At 46.4% G+C, this 20570-nt stretch overlaps 3 protein-coding genes and 1 non-coding gene across 5 annotated transcripts; 2 read left to right on the top strand and 2 right to left on the bottom strand.

Annotated features, from left to right (window-relative positions):
* The first annotated feature begins 476 nt into the window (after positions 1-476).
* On the top strand, positions 477-3900 carry LOC100831008 (GDSL esterase/lipase At3g48460). Its single transcript, XM_003562407.4, has 2 exons — positions 477-1377; positions 3164-3900. The coding sequence occupies exons 1-2, from the start codon at positions 682-684 to the stop codon at positions 3680-3682; spliced, it is 1215 nt and encodes a 404-aa protein (XP_003562455.1). The 5' UTR covers positions 477-681; the 3' UTR covers positions 3683-3900.
* Positions 3901-4017: 117 nt separating this feature from the next.
* Positions 4018-7811, bottom strand: LOC100834746 (serine/threonine protein phosphatase 2A 57 kDa regulatory subunit B' theta isoform). Its single transcript, XM_010236648.3, has 4 exons — positions 7635-7811; positions 5772-7190; positions 4547-4924; positions 4018-4452 (listed from the first exon to the last, which is right to left on the bottom strand). Exons 2-3 carry the CDS (start codon positions 6963-6965, stop codon positions 4565-4567), a joined length of 1554 nt encoding a protein of 517 aa, XP_010234950.1. The 5' UTR covers positions 6966-7190; positions 7635-7811; the 3' UTR covers positions 4018-4452; positions 4547-4564.
* A 3787-nt stretch (positions 7812-11598) lies between these two features.
* LOC100837455 (PTI1-like tyrosine-protein kinase 1) lies at positions 11599-18591 on the top strand. Of its 2 annotated transcripts, XM_003562427.4 has the most exons (8): positions 11601-11850; positions 12811-12919; positions 13765-14009; positions 14116-14242; positions 14349-14622; positions 16974-17106; positions 17793-17879; positions 17990-18591. In XM_003562427.4, the coding sequence occupies exons 2-8, from the start codon at positions 12826-12828 to the stop codon at positions 18134-18136; spliced, it is 1107 nt and encodes a 368-aa protein (XP_003562475.1). In that variant the 5' UTR covers positions 11601-11850; positions 12811-12825; the 3' UTR covers positions 18137-18591. The 2 variants fall into 2 exon arrangements, with proteins under 2 accessions (XP_024312383.1, XP_003562475.1); XM_024456615.1 differs by lacking the exons at positions 17793-17879; positions 17990-18591 and adding an exon at positions 17573-17709 and having other exon boundaries at positions 11599-11850.
* Positions 13453-13524, bottom strand: TRNAC-GCA. The gene has a single exon. It is a non-coding gene; the product is annotated as a tRNA-Cys (tRNA).
* Positions 18592-20570: the final 1979 nt, after the last annotated feature.

Genomic DNA, 20570 nt, shown 5'->3' on the forward strand with positions numbered 1-20570 from the left:
CCGAGAATAGAATCCATGCAAACGCTTTGATGATCGACAAAGGCTGATGATAAGTCCATAACTCCATATACATTCCTTCATCAGAGAGTTCCTTCCAACGTTCCATCCAATGCAGGAGAACTTGCTTGTTTCACTCGGTTGGCATTCACGGATACGTTTGGATTCATCTAGAAGGAGACAGAGGTGTAAGTGCTGCGCCAACCTGCTGCTCTGCTGCTCCTGCCAGTACTGACCACCGAACCGATCCAATCCAAAGTGTGGTTGGTGCAGCCATCAAGTGACTACTGAAACTCCATAAAAATCTCCACACTGATACTCCTACTGCTGCTCTTCTGCTGCCTACTACTCCTGATCCAAATTATTACTACATTATGGTCTCGTAGCCCGCCAACTAATTTTATCTGCGCCGCTCAACGCCATAAGTCCCTGCCCTGTTATCTCAGGGAGGGAGTACTCCAGTTATAAGTAATCTGAAATTGCACCAAATCTCAAAACAAATGTGAACACCAAAGACCGGCCGTTGACTGAACATCACGAAAAGTCGTCGTAATTAACGGCAAGCTAACACTAGAAATCTACGACTACATGTACTCCTATAGAGTAGTACACGCCTGAAGCCTTCCAACTATATATAAAAACCACTTCCTCACTCTCACTCACTCACTCACCAGCATCTCAAACATGGCTACTGCAGCAGCCACTGTCACCACCTTCCTCCTCCTTGTCGTCTCCGTGGCCGGCGCCATGGCAGCAACCAAAGCACCATCGTCGTTCCGGACGGTGTACGCGTTCGGCGACTCGTTCACGGACACGGGCAACACGCGCTCCACGACGGGGCCATACTCCTTCGGCTACGTCTCCAGCTTGCCCTACGGCGCCACCTTCTTCCACCGCCCCACCAACCGCTACTCCGACGGCCGCCTCGTCGTCGACTTCCTCGCCGACCACCTCCGCCTCCCCTCCTTCCTCCCCCCCTACCTCCCAAATTCCTCCCCCAATTCCAATTCCTCCGATAAATCCAGCAGCAGCAACAAGTCCGGGGCCGTGGGCGTCAACTTCGCGGTGGCGGGGGCGACGGCGATCGAGCACGACTTCTTCGTGCGGAACAACCTCACCGTCGACATCACGCCGCAGTCCATCATGACGGAGCTCGCCTGGCTCGACAAGCACCTGGCCGCGGCGGAGAAGAAGAAGAAGGCCGGGAAAGGCGCTGGGAAGAAGAAGGATCTGGAGGAGGAGGAGGGGATTGGGGAGGCGCTGTTCTGGGTCGGGGAGATTGGGGCCAACGACTACGCGTACAGCTTCATGGCGGCGGACACCGTGTCGCCCAAGAACATCCAGGCCATGGCCGTCGCCAGGGTCGCCTCCTTCGTCGAGGTACGTTCCTTATACACGTTACGTGCCCCAAAATATCACTCCTGCAATTCCTTCCATTGCAATTCCTTCAGCGGTGTTTCAAAAATTTCAAAAATCAATCCTACTGCTACTGCGCCAGTAATAGCTTCTGTCGGTCCATCCATCTCACATGCATTCTCTAATTAATTTTAATCAAATAATGCGACGACATGTTATAATTGGAGGAGGAGATCCGTGACGCGCGTCAAGTGACGTCGAAGCCACACGTCATCTGAAGTATTATTGTCCGAAGTATAATTGGAGGAGTAGCATACTAATTAATTGTGAAATTCTTGTTGTAGCTTCGACCGATCCCACATCTTCCATGAGAGCATTTTTTTCCTAGCTAGGCTTCATCTGTTGATGCGCACAAAGTATATGTCATTATTGGAATTATTGGAGAGTGTCACGTAAAAAAAAAAGAAAAAAAGTTTCATTAAAGAGGGAATACAGGCTTTAAGCTGTCATGGAATCATGTATCGCCAAGTGTGTGATTAGCTTAGTCACCTAAACTGTCTGGATAATCAAGCTCCCTGACGGTATAGTTCGTGAAACCAGCACTATCTTGGAGTAGATTCAGTGAGCATGCGTACGTGCTATGCTGATCGATTGGCTAAGTTTAGCGAAAGATTATTGGGTGTGTAAGTAAGTACACCAGTTAAGCTCGATAGGAAAGATCTTGATCAAGTGATTCTCCTACCCATGTCAGAATAGTACTGTGGAGTATTAGGCAGAGACTTTATTGGTTTATTCGTAGGAGGCCCAAAGTTTTCAGAATAAGTTGTTGGTGAGCAGTAAATGCAGTATACGTGCTTCCCTGTCGGAACGTTCTGATTTGCGTCAGGTCGAGTGCATTTACTTGCTTCATCTCACTGAATTGGGTGCGGATTAATTACTGCGTGTGAGTACTGAGTACCTGTTCTTACTGCCTACTCCCAACGCTGCCATCTTTTGCCCCACTGCTAATTAAACATATTCTACTGTGAACCATGCAGTGGTACAGATTAACCACATATAGAACAACATCATCAACTGTTGATCCTGAATGCTGTACTACTTATAACCAATTGCATATGGATCAACCGTTGATCAACCTGACAAGTTGAACCATGCATGTACTGACTAATTAACTACATGTAGATTCTTACATCCCAAGTCCTGATTTTGAGTTTGGTCTAACATTGTAAGTTAGATTAACTGCTGATAATCTAAAAGATGCATGCTTAATTGCACTGCTAATAAATCTGATACACTTGACCACATAAGTATGGAACTCTTGCCCCAGAGTCTCCATTCTCCGGTATAAGTAGAAGTTGTACCCACCAACCTAATTTGATGGCCATTTACTTCACTGTCTCCATCACTGTCTTCCTGCTACTGGACCTGCATCTGCACACAGTTATGAGTGGTTCAGTAGCCACCTCCAATCCTTCGTCCTTCCATGCCCAGCCTAATTAAGCAGCAGGAGTAGCTAGCTAGCCAGCCAGGCATGTCATGTGCATGGCCATTAATTTACATCTACTTACCCCATGCTAAATTCAACCAAGGAAGAAGAGAACTCTGATAAAGATGGCAGCAAATCATGCTGTTGTTCATACAGTGATCAACATGGCTGCTTTGTGTTCTTCAGAATACCAGCAAGCTAGTAGCAAGAAAATCCAATGCCGTGTATTCGTCGATACGCCGACATTTTCGTCAAATTGAATCGAAATTTCTGAATGATTTCTTTTCTGACCGACAAAAACCGAAAACAAATGAAATGGCACAGGAGCTGCTGAAGAGAGGCGCCAAGTACATAGTGGTGCAAGGGCTGCCGCTCACCGGCTGCCTGCCGCTGGCAATGACGCTGGCCAGGCAGGAGGACCGTGACAACATCAGCTGCGTGGCCTCGGTGAACCAGCAGAGCTACGACCACAACCGGCTCCTCCAGGCAGACCTGAACCGGCTCCGGCAGAAGCACCCCGGCGCCTCCATCGCCTACGCCGATTACTACGCCGCGCACCTCGCCGTCATGCGCAGCCCGGCGAGGCACGGCTTCACGGAGCCCTTCAAGACCTGCTGCGGCACGGGCGGCGGCGCCTACAACTTCGAGATCTTCTCCACCTGCGGCTCGCCGGAGGTCGCCACGGCCTGCGCCCAGCCTGCCAAGTATGTCAACTGGGACGGCGTCCACATGACTGAGGCCATGTACAAAGTCGTCGCCGGCATGTTCTTCGAGGACAACTCCGGTAAGTACTGCCGCCCGGCCTTCAGCTCCCTGCTGACCAAGAAAGGCCATGGCAAGTAAGCTGCCAGCATCAACATCTTCATCATCATCATCAGCAGCAGCAGCAGCAGATTGGTAAATTGTAATGGTAGAGTTGTGACCTTGTTCTGAATCCAGAGTCAGCAGTTTGGTAATGGTAGAACTGTAACCTTGTTCTGAATCCAGTGTGATTTGTCAGACAGATGTATGGCAGTGTGTGGCAGGGTCAAATAAAGATCAACCTAGAGTTTCAGGCTAAACATTTCCTTCTGCAAGTTCTTGGTTTTTAAAAGCCTCCAGCATTCAGATTTCTTGGAGCAACACACCAGATGGTCCACATATGAACACACTCACTGCCCACCCCATAATAATGATAATAATAACAAAATGAATGCATCTCACACGTTCTGTGAGAAATATTTGGTCATATTGTGCTCGAAAGAAAAAAAAATGCTTCCATTTACAACCATGACGAAGGCCCGTCCATGCTGACTAAAGAACAACAACCATGACTCGTTTTGAAAATGAAGCTCTCTAACTACAGATCTATCCACTGACCACCGCGACCAACCATTTGTTTCCAAAACAAACTTCCCGACAAATTGTAATCATATTCGGACAAGGGTAAATGATACAGCAATTAACTGCAGATCTCAGCATGCCGAGAGAAGCCGACGCTCAGGATTGATTGAGGAATGATGATGATGCGCTGCGCCTATCCAACTGGCTTCTCAGATCTGTTGATTTGCCCGCCTAATATACCTTGTATATACAATTCAATCCTATACAATGTTTCATGAATCTCTGAAGACCTACCAATTCAAGAAATTCGTACATTAGAAAACAATTGCACAAGCTTCAAACTACCAAGCACAAAAGAAAAGAAAAAAAAGTGAACTTCTTTACCACTTGGAATAACTCTCACTACACAGCTGAAGATTGACGAGGTAAGTTTCGAGACACAAGCACGGCCTCTCCACTCGTTGCTTTTGCTGACGCAATCTCTTCTAGGCGTTTCCATGTGGCTTCTTGCTTCAATTTGGTCTCCTTCTCTTTGGCTTTGGCCTCCTCGTATTTCCGCAAACACTCATTGTACAGTACAGCGTCATGATCAGAGAACAATTTGCACACATTAAGAGTGAGGCTTTGCACAACTTGGTTCCAGTGCCCACTGGTATTTCTCTCCAGTGCAGGGAAGATGATCGGTAATATCACCTTACTGTTTTGTTTGATCAAATTCTCGATATGGTCATTGTTCCATAAAAACAACGATCTCTCAGCAACCTAGAAGCAGCATAAGCACCATTAGTTACCATTCATCGGTTAAAGCTATCCTCTGGTTCTGCAACTTCGAGAGGACTCGCATTTACAATTATGAAAGCATCTACTTACATAACAGGGGAGAAAGAGAATAAAGAACCAGAAGCAGAAACTTGCAATTATGACAGATTTGAGATGTGTCACAAGGGCTCTAATGGAATAAAACACAAGTGAAGTCACTGCATTGGGTCAAAGCCTACACCATGGACAAACATTTCCTTTTACTTTTACCAGGTGGACGAACATTTCCTTATCAGGAACCTGATTAGCAAACCAATTGACAAAAACTATACAGGGGCAAAAGAGAATATGCTTTTGTGATACTGTCAGTAACCAGAGAACTACTCAACCGTTATTGCCAAATCAGCAAGTGGTGCAGTTTCAACTTTAAAGGATGTGACGGAGCAAAGCTGCCAATTGAGTCTTTTATAGTAGTAAATAAATCGACTTGCATGTATTCTGCTAATGTGCTGTTAGTACAAAATACCAAGACGCTCTAGAAAAGGAAGCCCTGAAAGTAAACGAGTATAGATGGTAGAAATATTACATGAGCCACTTAGAATACTAAGCAGTAAGCTATCTAATTATAGACCTGTCACGGGATAAATTCATGCAATTCAAATACAGAGTACTAAATCAGCACTGCCATGCGTTGAATAGAAACCTAACATGCAAAATGAGATGACCACTATTGAATTACCTATTCATGGACAAAAGATTGGACAGAAATTACACAGTGGAAGAAATTGGAAATTAATGAATGCACTTGGATTTTTTTAATGAAAACAGTTACACGCACGCATAATATTACCTGAAAGTGAGAACTGTTCAGACAACGTGCAATCTGGCGGAAAAGAGGAACCATGCATTTCTGAAACTCTGCAGGTTGAGTAGCTTCTAATATCTCTTCCAACTCCCCCAAAAACATCACCTCCTTGGTGCTGTTTGTTATGGGCCAATATTTTAGCAGGCCCCTGATAACTGTGTCTGAAAGTTTGCAATCTTTTTCGACAAACTGGGTAATGCAGTAAGACAACTGTTGATGATATGTTCCAATACACTTTGGCTTGTGAAGTGGAATCAAGGCCCGTACAAGGAACAATTTATGCTCTTCCTTAAGTGGCAATGCAAACCCATTGATGATGCTTCCTAAGATCTCCAATAGCTCTGCAATACCATTGTGCTTTTCAGTTTCATAGATGAACTGGTAGAAGGTGTTGTTGATGGCTTTCCTAATAACTGGCCGATGAACCATGAACTTCCCGTAGACACGGTGAAGTATCATCTTGAGGTAATCTCTCTCCCTAGGATCTTCAGAGTCAAAGAGATCAAGTAGCCTGAGAACGAAAGAATGGTCGATGTATCTTTTAGCGAGCTTGGCGTCAGTCTCTGGAGACTGAATGAATCTCAAGAACAGCTCATAAACAATCTGTAAGTGTGACCATGCAGGGTCCATCACAGGCTCATCCTCTTCCAAATCAAAGGCTGAAATATTGTTCTCTCTGGGAGGGGTAGTCAGTGTCCTGAACAAGTTTGCAGAGACCATTTTTGTGGTCTCTTGCATAATTATATCTGGAAACTTCCCATTGGCTGAGGAAATATAGTCAACGAGCTCCAACAAAGTTTGTCGTTTTATTTCCTTCTCCTTTATGCTCTTTGCAGGATCACTGAAGTCAAACGTCACGCAGCACATGTTCAACTTCCTGACAAACAGGTTATGCTTCTCGGTGTTGGGCACATCCTTAAAGCTTGGCAACAACTCAAAGCCTGAGGATACCGAATTACCATTTACCCTCGAGTTTCCGTTCCCCGGATGCAAGCCGCTCCCATAACTGAGCCCGGAGCTGGAGATAACCGGTGTCTGGCCACTCAAGTTGGAGGCCCTTTCCGCGCCTCTTGGACCGAATGCCGGGTTCGACACCGAGGGGCTTGACCGGCCAGTAGGATCCTTATCCCCAGACTTGGACGGCTTCTTAGGGAACCGTCCAAGGATTTGCTTGATCATACTACCACCAGCTCAGTAAAACCCACCCAACACCAACTCCGAAGAGCTCCGGACAAAGCTCGTTTCGGTTCTCTTGTCTCCTAACTTCCGAACAGCAGGAGCTGCCACCCGATTACCGAACAACAGTAAACCCTAAGTCCACTGACTTATCACAGGAATCAAGGCTCCCACCCGCAGACTTGACGTTCCCGGCGAGCTAGCGCACCGAATCGAGCCCTTCCAAACCTGGAACAGATCAAAGCGAACAACAAATCGCAGGTTAGATCGCGAGAAATAAATCAAAACACACACCTTTTTCTGCCGGCCAGATCACACGCGCGGCAAGGCAAGCAACCGATGGGGACCCCGGAACCAAGCTACCTCCGCATCGCGAAATGGAGAAAAATCTGACGGGCATCGAGGAGTAAATCCTACGCACATCCCCAAAACCGCTAACGAAATTCCCCGGACAGCGACCAAACCAAAAGGCCGGTGCCAAATCGGGCGCCGCCGATCGAAGCCGGGCGCACCACACGCGGAGGCTCGCCGATCAAAGCAGCCCCGACAAACAAGCGAAGCCGCGGCGGTCAAATCGGGCGCAGCCACCCAAGGCAGCGGCGGCGGCGGCGGCAGCGCACACAGCACAAGCGCCCGAAAACAAAACAGTAAAGCCAGCCACAGCCCACGTACCTGGACCTCTCCCGGAGGCCGCGGAAGACAGCGCGGGCGGCGCGGTGGTTGGGAGCGGGCGGGCGGGCGGCGCGTCAGGTGGAAAGAAGGAGGCAGTCGCTGGAGCAGGAAGACGCCAGCCAGTAACTTGGACCTTCTCCTCCTCGTTCGCTTTTTCCTCTCGATCGAACGGAACTTTTTTTTTTGCCAGGACTAAAGAAGAAGAAAAGGAAAAAAAATGGCGGAGTTTGTTGGGGGGAGGAGGTGACGTGGCATTTAGGGGTCGCTTTTTTTGAAAAATTCCGTGGGAGGTCTCGCTTTTTAATAAGTTTTGGTTGCGATGGCAGGCTGGCTGGCTGTTGTGAGATTAGGAGAATCATTATGCGCCCAATCTCACGTGTCAGATACTATAAAAACTGCTGGGTACAACTATTTTTGTTGCTGGCCTCGTGATCGCGTAGTTCTTGGTATACCAATCAATCAAGATTTGGTTGGTTGGTTTATCGGATTGTAGCAAGGATTTGATTGAATTGCTCGATAGGCTTCCAAAGAATATAAAATTTGCTCTCTTTTTTGATAGCAAGGTTTCTTTTTGTGATTTGTCAGGAACTAATTTGTGAAGAAATAAACGGTGGGTTGGAGAAAAAGGGATGAAATAAGAGCAAAGGGAGGTGAATTTTGTTTGTATGGAACATAAGAGAAGATTTGGGAAACGTGGTTAGGGAAATTGCATGGAAAGTGCCGAGTTCAGAGGACGATCAATACCGAAACCGATGTCGTCTCGGGGGAAAAGACACGGATCTGGACGAGGGACTTGCTCCAGTTTCACCATCACCGCCGCCTCCTCGTCAAGAGACTTTATTGCGAGATCTGTAGGAAAAGGAGAAGATGCAACTCAAGATCTATACCATCTTTTGTTCACCACCGATGTCGACGCCACCATATACATACTCCGCAGAGGAATCCGAGCCTTCATCCTTTTATCACTCTGAAAGCCGAGGTCACTAGAGTAGATAGAAAGAGTTGGAGACGAAGAGAGAGTCGGAGATGAAGAGAGGGAAGGGAGATCAGGGGAGAGACGAAAGGAACTCGCAGAAGAGAGAAGGGGCAACCCACTTAGGAGGTTGGAGTGCAGTTTGATAGAAGGATCTGAAGAGATATATATACAACTATCGAATTTCATAAGAGCACAAAACACGTGAGCAAGGAACGACAAGATCCTCGGAAGAGAAGGGTGTCTAGTGAACACATGTATAGGGAAACATGCCAAAAAGTGTGACAACTCTAGAAACCAACGAGAAGACTAACAAACTTGACACGTGGACTAAGTGTCGACGACACAACTAAATGTGTGGCTAATATAACTCATTTGTTGACCTCTTGGGAATTTCTCTTGAATTTGCTTATTAAGAAGTTCCAACATCGAGTAGTGAAGTTAATTAACATAATGTGAAATCATGAAACATTCCAAGGACACAAGTGATCATATCCGCCGAAGCTTCTTGTGTTGTGATAACCTACAAATTCCGCGGTAAAGTAGCAAGAGCAATCACAAGCAACACAATCCTCTTAAATTAGTCACGTGTTTAGTTCAAACTACAGAGCTGTACGCCGACATAAAACCTACTCCCTCCGTCTCATATTAAGTGACTCAAATTTGTCTAAATATGGATGTATATATGGCTAAAAAGCGTCTAGATACATATAATAGAATGTCACTTAATATGGCGATGGAGGGAGTATGTCACTCTATATTACTCTATGATTGTTCTCAAGCTAGCTTGACACATCGCGCCCGCGTCGCTCTCAGGGGGCGGCACGGGTGAAACCCTAGCCACCGCCGCCCCCCTTCCCCCCGGGTCCTCGTCTCCCCTCGCCGTCGCCGGAGGAAGCCGGCGGGCAAAGCCTGCCTGACGGACGGCGGCAGCGGGGCCTTTTCCAGTGGCTCTTGTGGGCGGATCTCGTGCGGCGCGGGGCCGCGCGTGAGGGCGGATGGCGGTGGTGGCCGGCGGCGCGGTGCGAGGGCGTCCGGTCCTGCAGCTGGTGGCACGACGGCTCGCGGGCTTGGGGGAGGTCCCCAGCCTGCTGCCCTGCAGATCCGGCGGCTCGCGACGGTGCGGGCGCGGGCCAGACCCGGGTTGGGCGGCAGCTTCTGGTGGCTTGACACGGTGCGGTGGCCGGGTGCGACTCCTCGGCGGCGTGGCAGGACCTCTCGACGGGGTGCGGCTTTTTTGGTGGCGCTGTGGTGGCGCGGCCGGCATTTGTCTTGGCGGGGCTCCCTGCTCGGGGTCAGCAGCACGGATGGCCAGCGTCTGAGTGGATGGCGCGGTGGAACAGCCGGATCTGGGCAGGGATGAGTTTGAGCTGTGCTGGGCGAAAGCCATGGCTCCGTTTGTCGCCGGAGCCAGCGACGGCAACGCCCGTGGGCGTTGTTACCTTCCTAAAGGCGTCGTTTTGGTGCAGCTCTCCTCCCCTCGTCCAGACCCCATGCTCCAGGGGAAACCCTATATCCGGGTCTTCTCGGATTGGGCGATGTTGATGCCTGGCATCGTTTCCCTCTTGAGGGCAACGCTTAGGAGCGGGAACCGGTTAGAGGGACCAGTGGCTTGGTGTCAAGGTGGTGGCTGCCCCGGTGTCCGTTGGCGACTTCAGTGGCAGCAACAATGGTGTTGGGCAGAGGTTGGGCTGCGGCATCGGTTCTGGTAGTCGGTCTTTCCAACGTGTCCGTTGGCTTTCTAGGATTGGTTGCTTCCTTGTTGGGGAGTCGGAGTCGCCAGGTCAAAGGAGGAGTGATGCGTGATGACGATGACTTGGTGAGAGGTGGTCCGATTTCTAGAGTTCCTTTTCGGCGCAGGCCTTGCATAGCGCCCCTCTGAAGCTCGTCATCAGAATCGGCGTCTTTTGTTCGCCTGTGAGGATGACCGACTGTTTGGCATGGGCCGGTACGAGCTTGCGTGCCTTTGGAGGCGAAGTCCCCGTTCTTGGACGCTGGTGGGGGAAGTCGGAGTCGCCAGCTCAGGTGGAGTGTTTGTGTGATGACGATGACTTCTGCGTGCAATCTCGACGGCAATCTTCCTTCGTTTGCGTGCGTTGAGTGAGTGTGGGTGGCCAGGTCGGTCAGGGTGGTCCATGGTGCGGTCATGTTTCATGACGGTGTTATGGATGTTTGTTACGGTTTTTGTCCGGTTTTCCGTTAGTTAACGGGACAATTCTATTCTTCTTAATTAATAGAGAGTCTTCGGACCGGTTCGAAAAATATTACTCTATGATCACGTTCACTTCAAATTCTTACAGTACTTGCAACATAGTTTCACATCCTTTCTCTACCTTCTTTCCAAACAACACCAACTTGGAACAGTGCTTTCAAACCATCTTATGCAACAATGATGATGATAGACCCGAAATAGATTCATCATCATACTAGGCTCCCGAACATATATACTCCAAAAATCAAGTGCAAAGTTTACGTCACCGCCATCGTTTTCCTCGCCGAGCTAGTACGCTCCCCCCTGCGCCGAGGACCCCACCGAGTCAGCGACCACGTAGCACGTGGACGTAATCTTCCCTTGGTCCCCACCTGCAGGCCCCACGCGTTTTCGGTGCTACGGCGGGCCCACAACTCTCAGTCATCGTAGACCCGGTCCACCGCAGCAGCAACGGGCAGAACGGATGGATAGACAGAGACACCTCTCGCCTTCCGAAACGCGCCGCGCCTGAGCTGTACCCACGAACAGGTGCGCCCCACCTCAGCATGTCCCCACACGTCATGGAGTGGGGGTCCAGAGGCGACTGACCCGCGTGGGCGCGGCCAGCAAACGGCCAAAACCAGCCCACCTGGACCGCCGCCCCCGGTTCCGTCCCCCACGCTGACGTGCGGGGGCCACCGTTTCCGAGTGGTGTCCCGCAGGTCAGTGAGACAGCCCGCAGGCCACAGCTCATCGTCATCTTCCGTTTCCCCCTTGTATACTACTCCCATGGTCACGCGCTCCTCGGGCGTTTGAGAGCCGCTGTTTAGGGCTAAACTACGGGTTTAATTTCCGTCCGCTCCCCGCAAAGACGGCTTTACCAGCAGCAGCGGCAGGACGAGAAGCGAGAGCCGAGAGCGAGGCTGTGCTGCAAGCCCCCACCCCAGTACCCCACCCCCACCACCGCCCTCCTCCCTTGGCTTCCAAGCTACGCTTCGGCTGCGAGAGGAGCCCGCGACCGTGGCCTGCTGCTGGTGTGCTGCGGGGTGCAGGTAAACAACTCTGCTCCGGCTGGGCTTCCCTTCCTCAATCCTCATGGTTGGTTTGGTTGATTGGTTGGTTTGCTCCTCGAGATCGCTGGAGCTCTAGTTTTTTGTTTTGTTTCTAGCGAGTGTTCGGGGCGCGGTCCGCGGAGTTGACGATGCGGTTGGATGGATTCGTTCGTTCGTTCAGAGCGGGGGGAATAGACTTGTCCGATTCTATTTTGTTCCGGGGGGGCGGTGATGGCGGTGGTGATTTGATTTGGGATCGATTGGTTTCTCCGCCTGTTCTGTTCGTGGTTCCTCGCTGGCGGCGGGCTCTGGTTCGATTTCGCGTGTTGTTTTTAGGGAGAATTTGGGGCTTGATTGATTAGTTTCTGGCGGCCCTGTGTAGTCTGTAGTGGAATATTTCCCGTTCCGGTCGTCTGGTTCCTTCCTGATTTACTTGTAGTACCGTGTGTAGCTACTGGATTTGAAGTGGAGTGGTTGGTACCGCGTACTCATCGCTCGTTGGTTATTTCCGGGGAATTAAAGCGAGGTCCCCCACCCCCCATTCATGCGCTGTTCTCGCATTGTTTTTTATGCGATGATGGATAGTTTTTTAGTGTGGGATTAGGTTGCGATTTCAGTATGTGCTAGTGGCTCACTGCTACTACTAGTAGCAACTAGCCAGTAATGGAGGAATTGGCTGAAAGCGGTTGAATTCTTATACGCTAATCTGCTACCTGGGTGCTCCTTCTAAATGTTTCCCCTCATTTGTCTTAGGAAATGCCTGTGGTTGCTTGTAACTATGGTCATGTTATGTATTCAGAAATTTGAACTTCTTGCAGATGATATAACTGAACTCTAGATTCTGTACTGGTTGAGTGATTCTGTAAAAACATGCTTTGGTTCTTAAAAAAATAAAATTATTTGTGCTCTGAGCTTTTTAAGTGTGCTGACTCTTTTGTTCATTTGGTGCATGGATTGAAGTGGAGAGGAGACAACATGAGGCACTGGTTTTGTTGCAATTGCCGGTTCGGTGGGGAGGAGGATGACCATGACATGGAGCATTCCAAAGCTAAGGGCAATAAGATGGACGGTGCGTTTGTACCCCTGTGTTTAAATATTACTTGGTTTACATTTGAGAAAAATATATATTCTTAGTTGGTTCACTTTGGATTACGAATGCAAATTGAATATCAACTGTATCCATAGTGAATGTAGTTATCAATTTGAATGCTAGTCGACAACTTAGCACATACACATGTCATAGCATTTACATGTGCTTGCTCGTCGAATGCATGTTCCAACATTGATCTTATATGCTATTTTTGGGTTATGCATACTATTCTTAGATTCTTTTGAAGGGCCCTAGTGTGCCAAATGTTCTTCCTAGATTTCTAGCAGCGCGTCATTTTACTATACTCCATGGGATATAACAATTAATTATTATTGTAGCAGTCATTATTTGGCTATTTGCCCTAATGCACAGGTTTCCGCAAAAGAAGAATCCATGTGCAAAAGTATTTAACAAATGAAGAAGGAATAGAACCACAGATAGTTAAAAATAAACAGTGCCAAATAAAGCGTAGATGACAAAAATACTAAAATAGAAGGAAAATAAAACAATGAAGGGCCCAACCGGGTTCGAACCGGTGACCTATTGATCTGCAGTCAATTGCTCTACCACTGAGCTATGGACCCATTGTTGTTGTTCTTGCTGCTGGCTCTGCATATATCTGAAACCCTCTATGAGTTGTGAGTAGCATAGTGGGTGATAATGTTCTTATGTCATATTTTACCTCTTTCTTTGTTGTGTAGTTTCACTCAAACGTCCTAATGTGTTCTATTGCAACCTACTTTCGTTGCTTCTTGCATTCAGTTTTTCTGCTAACATGATTTTTATTCCAAGTCATTGTTGATTGGATTATTTTGTTTATTTAGCCAAGCAAAAGTCTTCAAGACCTGCTGATCAACCCGAGATAGATTTTTTCCCTCCTACAATTGATGTCCCTGAATTGTCGTTCGAGGACTTAAAACAAAAGACCGACAATTTTGGATCGAATTCTCTGATTGGTGAAGGTTCATATGGACGAGTATATCATGCCACTATGGATGATGGGAGACAAGCGGCAATCAAGAAATTTGATGCATCAGAAAATGAGCCTAACGATGAATTCTTGAAACAGGTGAGCTTGTTCTAAGGTCTAACTTATCTTTTCTGTTTGCTATCCCTTGTGCATAGATGATAGTAAAACGGACTTACTCTATAATTTCATTATTTCTGGACTCCAGGTCTCGCTTGTATCGAAGCTAAATCATGAAAATCTTGTTGAGATGTTGGGCTACTATGTGGAGGGCAACTATCGTATATTGGCATATGAATTTGCAACGATGGGTTCTCTTCATGATGTTCTGCACGGTAAGATATTAGGCACTAGGATTCTTAGCATGTGGTATCATAAAGTCGTTCTCTAAAATATCAAGTCCAGCCATGAGAGACTTGTATTGTATTTCTTAATAAACAGGGAGAAAAGGAGTTCAAGGGGCGCAGCCTGGACCTGTGCTTGACTGGATGCAGAGGGTCAAAATTGCTATCGAGGCGGCAAAAGGTGTGGAGTATCTGCATGAGAAGGTTCATCCTTCAATTATCCATCGGGACATCAGATCAAGCAATGTACTTCTGTTTGAGGACTTCAAGGCGAAAATTGCAGACTTCAATCTCTTAAATCAGGCTCCAGATATGGCAGCACGTCTACATTCAACTCGTGTATTAGGAACATTTGGATATCATGCTCCAGAGTAATTGTCTGATTCATGCTAATGCATTTTTGCTTAATATTACTCAACTACAAAATAAAATACAGCTCTACTGTATTCACTTGCCTGATACGTGATTCTGAAGTCTCGAACAAGCTAAAATATGATAACTCTGTTTTGCAAATGTGGAGCATTGTTATTATTTTATATTCATAATTCATGCCAATGTAGTAAGTCCCATCTTTAAATGGCAACTGCTTTGAAACATTTCTTATGCTTTTTTTGGATGAACTAACTTTTAGATTGCCCTCGTATAGTTTGCTACTGTACTATGTTCAGCTGGTCGATTCATGTAGACCTCAAGCCACTTCTCTGTGTGGAATGTCAGACTGCCGGATCTCATTCAACTACTTAACTACTCCCTCCGTTCCTAAATTCTTGTCATGATTTTAGTTCAAATTTGAACTAAAACCACGACAAGAATTTAGGGACGGAGGGAGTATAATATAACTACAGTTGTCATTCTCTCCACTTAGTACTGGAGATGCATATAGACTCTAGCTTCATGTCCAATCGACATCACCGGTTCTAGTCTAGGTGCCCCAAAATGCATATTATCGGAGTCAAAGTTACACTGAAGGCCGTGGTGGCGCATCCAGGCAGGGATGAGTTGCATGGCTTCATTTAGCCCAACAAATAACATCGGCCACAATTCTGCCAGACTTGCTGACCGAATAAGAACGGACCAAATGTAGCGGATTTAAAAACTTCCCGGTCCGAACCCATGGTGCGTAGCTGTATTAATAGATAGTGGTTGCCCCGAGCATTAACCTCCAACTATTTGTATGTAGCAAATGTAGAATTGGAAATTATTACTGCGTGACAGTCCACCAGGAATATGGTACACGGCACGGCATGACACATATCCTCTAAAATTTATCTTAAATCTGTTCTCTTGCTGCAAATCGACTTTGGGTAAACGAATCTGGTACTATGGTGTGTGCTATAAATTGAGGTTTGCTATTTTTGCCCACATTTCACTTGTGTAATGGATTATGCGTCTTCTTTTTCTTCACGAGGATTTGTTAAACTACTTTAACTTGTAGTAACTAGTAAGTACGCAAATCCATAGTAACTTAATTTTTAGAACCAGCAGTCCTGCTAGTGAACCTACAAGGTGGGCAGCCAGTTTGGTTTGTAATGATTATGATGTTGACATTAGTTTTCTTACTCATTTGGACTGTAATCAGTGGTAACTACATATGGAAAGAGAACACTAGTAAATTTTACATTTCTGACTTTAATGTGTCAACCAGGTAGGCTATGTGTGTCTGTGTGCGGGGGAAGCGGGGCGGGGGTATTGTGTTGGACATTGATATCGTTTTGTCTCTTATAAAATGTACTCCCTCCGTCCGGAAATAAGTGACTCGGATTTTTCTAGATTCGTATGTATCTACGCGTTTTAGTGTATAGATACATGCGAATCTAGACAAATCTGAGTCACTTATGTCTGGACGGAGGGAATATTTGAACTTCTAACTATATGGTGGTTGGTTACGTGGTGTGCCCCCTGTCAGAATTTTGGCTTGTACTGATATTTAGGCGTGCAGCCTTACTTTGTTAACTGACATTCCAAGAAACAAACATCATAAGTGGTATGGGGCTAAATATTAAAACATGCTTATTTTGGGGTGAATATGTCGTTTTCTAGAAAAGCTGACACAGGCAATATGTTTGTAGAATTTTTTTCTGTTTCCGGAACAAGTCACCTAGCATGTTACCTGGCATCTGCTATCTCAATTCCCACAAGGCAACCTAATGCTCTCTGCATGTAGTATACATTTTGGAATTTATGCAGAACATTGTTAATTTACAGAATACGTATGTGCCATCTAAGCGTTCAACAACCGTGTGGTGGACTACTTAAGTGTAATTAAGCGGAAACCTTTTCTGACTGGCCTACTCGAGCCTAAATTTCCATGATATTTTCCCAATCCCTAATCTGGCAATAATTAGACCCTTCTTTGTTTTGCTGTCCAAACCTGCTGAGATTAATTCCATATGGTTACAAAGGAAAAATATGTTCACTGATATTGTTCAGACACTACAGCGCTAGTTTTTTCTTTTTTTGCCCTTGATAGATTTTGTTCTCTGCCTCTTAGAACTGCAATGTTTGTTTTTTGCCTTGTTCTTAATGCCCATGCTCTCAGTATCATGCTTTATGCTAAGTGTTAAGTTATTACAGATTGGCTTAAAATCTTTTATAGCCAGATCAAGAATTTCTGTAGCAATCAGTGTAAAAATATATTTGTTCTTGGCACGAGTTGTGGAAAAATTTGAACCCTGCTTTTCATGCATTACCCCTCTAACTTGGATGCTCCTACTCGATGCAGATATGCTATGACTGGCCAGTTGACACAGAAGAGTGATGTCTACAGCTTTGGCGTGGTTCTTCTGGAACTGCTGACTGGAAGGAAACCAGTAGATCACACAATGCCTCGGGGACAACAAAGTTTAGTCACTTGGGTATGTTATTCTGCTAGCATGCTCTTTCCATGGTTGCTTATTTGTCTGTCTTTAGTGATTGTCTTTAGTGATTTTCCCTGTGTTAACTCTAGTGGTAAAATTGAAACTGTAAGATTTAGAAAGAAATTGTGTGAAGAAAACGACTCGATTTAAGGAATCTGATTGAGATGTATTTGGCCACGAGCAGTCCATTGAAATGTAGGAATGAGCATCTAGCTGACGCGAGCACCATGTTGCAGCTTCAGCATTCAAAATCCTGACAGGAACTGGTTGACTTGATACCCGTATGCAGAGTGACATGTTTCTACAAGTTATGTTAGTTTGGGTTTGAATTGCTGAAAATCCTGATAGTAACTGGCTGACTGGAAACCTGTACACAGACTGATACCGTTTGACTGTTTCTAAAAGTTAAGTTAGTTTGGTTTTTGAATTTACCTCTATTTAACTCGCCAGTGGACTTGAACAGGAACTAATTAGTCCAGCTTCTAGCACTTCAACCAGTTAGTACCTGAACACCTAACATGACAGGAAACCGGATGATAAGCAACCACACACATTTCCTATTAAGAATTGGATTTCTCTGGCTCAATTTTTTGCTGGTACTGATCCATTGCAAGAATCTCTCTGGTAGCAAGATCAGAACCAACATAACATTTCCATAGCTAATCTTTGTTGTGTGAATTCAGGCTACTCCAAGATTGAGCGAAGACAAGGTCAAACAATGTATAGATCCTAGGCTGAAGGGAGAATATCCTCCAAAGGGTGTTGCTAAGGTATCCTCTTCTCATCCGTTCCGCGTGCGTGCTATTTAACACTGGTTCAGAGTTATTACCTTCATCAACTGTGGCGTTACTGACGTTACTCTTTGCACTCTCATCTGCAGCTTGCTGCAGTGGCAGCTCTATGCGTGCAGTATGAAGCAGAGTTCAGGCCCAACATGAGCATCGTTGTCAAGGCACTCTCTCCTCTGCTACAACAAAGACCAGTGGTGCCAGCTGCCTCAGAGCCGGTCCCGGCAACCGAGACTTGAGATGTTTGATCATGGGACCTCCCAGCACATACCAGCTCGCAATCAGCTCAACCTGTGTGATTGAGAGCGGTCCAGATGTTTATCTACTGGGATTATTCTGAATCGGATACAGAATGCATGAACTCCCCTCTGCCAACTTGTTACCAGCCTAGATTTTTGCTGCTTGAGATTTTTGCTGTATATCGGTCTATTGTAGGTTCAGGATTGTTTCTTCCCTCTTTTTTACAAACTGCCCATCAGAGGTGCCGGAAACTTTGACATCGTTTGGAATTAGATGCAACATGCTCTGAACTTCCATCTGGTGCTCGGCGAGGTTACTCGTGGTGTCTCTGAGATCTTAAGAATGTCCTGGTGTTGTTATCGGCACTGGGCTATCTAAAACCTGAACATGTTGAGCCCATTGCTCTCGCCATGTACTTAATTTCAGGACAGGGTAGAACTCAATGCCATATTTCCTTCTGCGTGTCTGGTTACGGTTAAACGATTCCGGAATCATGCTTACAGGAATGATTCCGGGATTAAGGAGGAAAAAATTCGACACCATGCAGCCTGAAATTTGGTCAAAACCAAGCCTACAGATGGGGCAGACTATGAACTTCTTTGGGAGCTCTCTGCTCCGAACCTCTGTTCCTGGGGTGGGCGGAGTCGTCCCGAAAGATCCAACTGCCTGAAGTTGCAAACTCGGAGTAGAAAACAAGCACTACATGTTCTCCGGATTCACTATAAACACAAGAATTTCAAAATTGTCACCGAAAGTTGGAGAAAATTCCCCACCTCCTCGTTCACCTCCTTCGGTCGAGTCTATCCACTGCAAGATTTTTTCAACGCAAAAGCCTCTTTATTAAGTTGAAATAATGGTTACATCCTCAATCAAGAGAGGCAGAATGCTAGGAGGGGGGAACTACTAATCCAAGATCTAGTAGGCTCAAACTTCGCCAATCTAGCTAACTCATGTGCTACTCTATTTGACTCACGGAAGCAATGACTAATGTTAAACCGGGCAAGATCATCCAGAAGTGCAAAGCAATCTTCGTAAATTGCAGCAGCAGCGCCCATCGGTTGACGACCACTGGAGAGAGCATCGACGACGACCGACGAGTCTGAGTTGATGATCACCCGGGAGCAGCCAGAGAGAGTCGCCGGTTCCAGTCCAATGCGAACCGCATGAGCTTCCGCGGCTTCCACATCAGCAACAAAATCAATTCTCCAGGTCATAGCGGACAGAAAATTGCCGGAATGATCGCGGATCACCGCTCCCACAGACCCGCGAAGAGAATCCTCGTCGAAGGAAGCATCGACGTTCAGTTTTACCCAGTCCATAGGGGGTTTGCTCCACCCAAGCTTCTTAGCTCTCGCTTTTGCCGATGTAGCTGCCGCGTAGTATCCACTGCAAGATTATCTCCTCACTCACTGGAAAATGTCCATCGGAGTTTCAAAAAAATTAGAAAATGTCTATCGCTCTCCACCTATTGATCGATTGGGTCATTTCGCTATGTTATAGGAGTATTCTGTTCCTGGTGGAGTACTTATTCCTCATGGCCACTCGGTTAGATTTTGGGTCCTTGACACCATACTTGTTCCTCGTGTAGTCGACTAGTCGTGTATTTGTATGCGCCTTTCTCATTTCGTCTTTGTACTCTAGGGTTTAATCCTTCAAGTTGTGTTTAACTGTTTCTACTGATTTCTTATGCTTCTGTGGTTTACTCATGGGTCCATAGGTCTCTGACTTACAATTCGAGGCAAAGCCAGGAGCACAAAGTGAGGTGCCTTGCTCACTATTTCGAGAGGGTTACTGAGTCTACGTCTACTGGTTTTGTTTCATTTGAGAGGAAGGTTCTTCCTCGCGCTCTTGTCTCCGGTGGCATTTCCTACCCGACAATGATGCCTGGATTAAGTCCAGCACGCCCCTCTGCCCGTTCCAGGTAAGGGATTCCGTGTGTTTCATACTAGTTCTCTACTTCTCTTGCACGGTTCCTCTGAAATTAGCTAGCACACAGGTTAGTCGAGTTGACCTGTGTTTGTAACATAAATACTGAGCTTGTGGGCAGCATTGTTTCAGGCTGCATACCTCTTTACAGCATTCTGTTCGGCCACATAAGAGTAAGATGATATACTCTTTCCGTCCCAAAATAAGTGACATGGATTTGTATATACAAATCCACGTGACTTATTTCCGGACGGAGGGAGTAGTAGCTTATAAGAAGTTGATTAATTATTATCTGTTAGCATCCATCATATTGAGATTTAACTAAAGCAAAACGAAGTTGACAATCACAACATAGAATAATTGCATGTCTTCATATTTCATTACATTTTGAGTCATATGGGCATTTTGGGATTTGAAGAGGCTCACTGGAGAAGTATATGTATTGGTCCTTCTTTTATGTGATTTTTTCTTTGTTCGCTATTTTGTGTCTGCGTCCTGGGAGGAAGG

The sequence above is a fragment of the Brachypodium distachyon genome, chromosome 1 (assembly GCF_000005505.3).
Source record: "Brachypodium distachyon strain Bd21 chromosome 1, Brachypodium_distachyon_v3.0, whole genome shotgun sequence".
NCBI classification, from domain to species: domain Eukaryota; kingdom Viridiplantae; phylum Streptophyta; class Magnoliopsida; order Poales; family Poaceae; genus Brachypodium; species Brachypodium distachyon.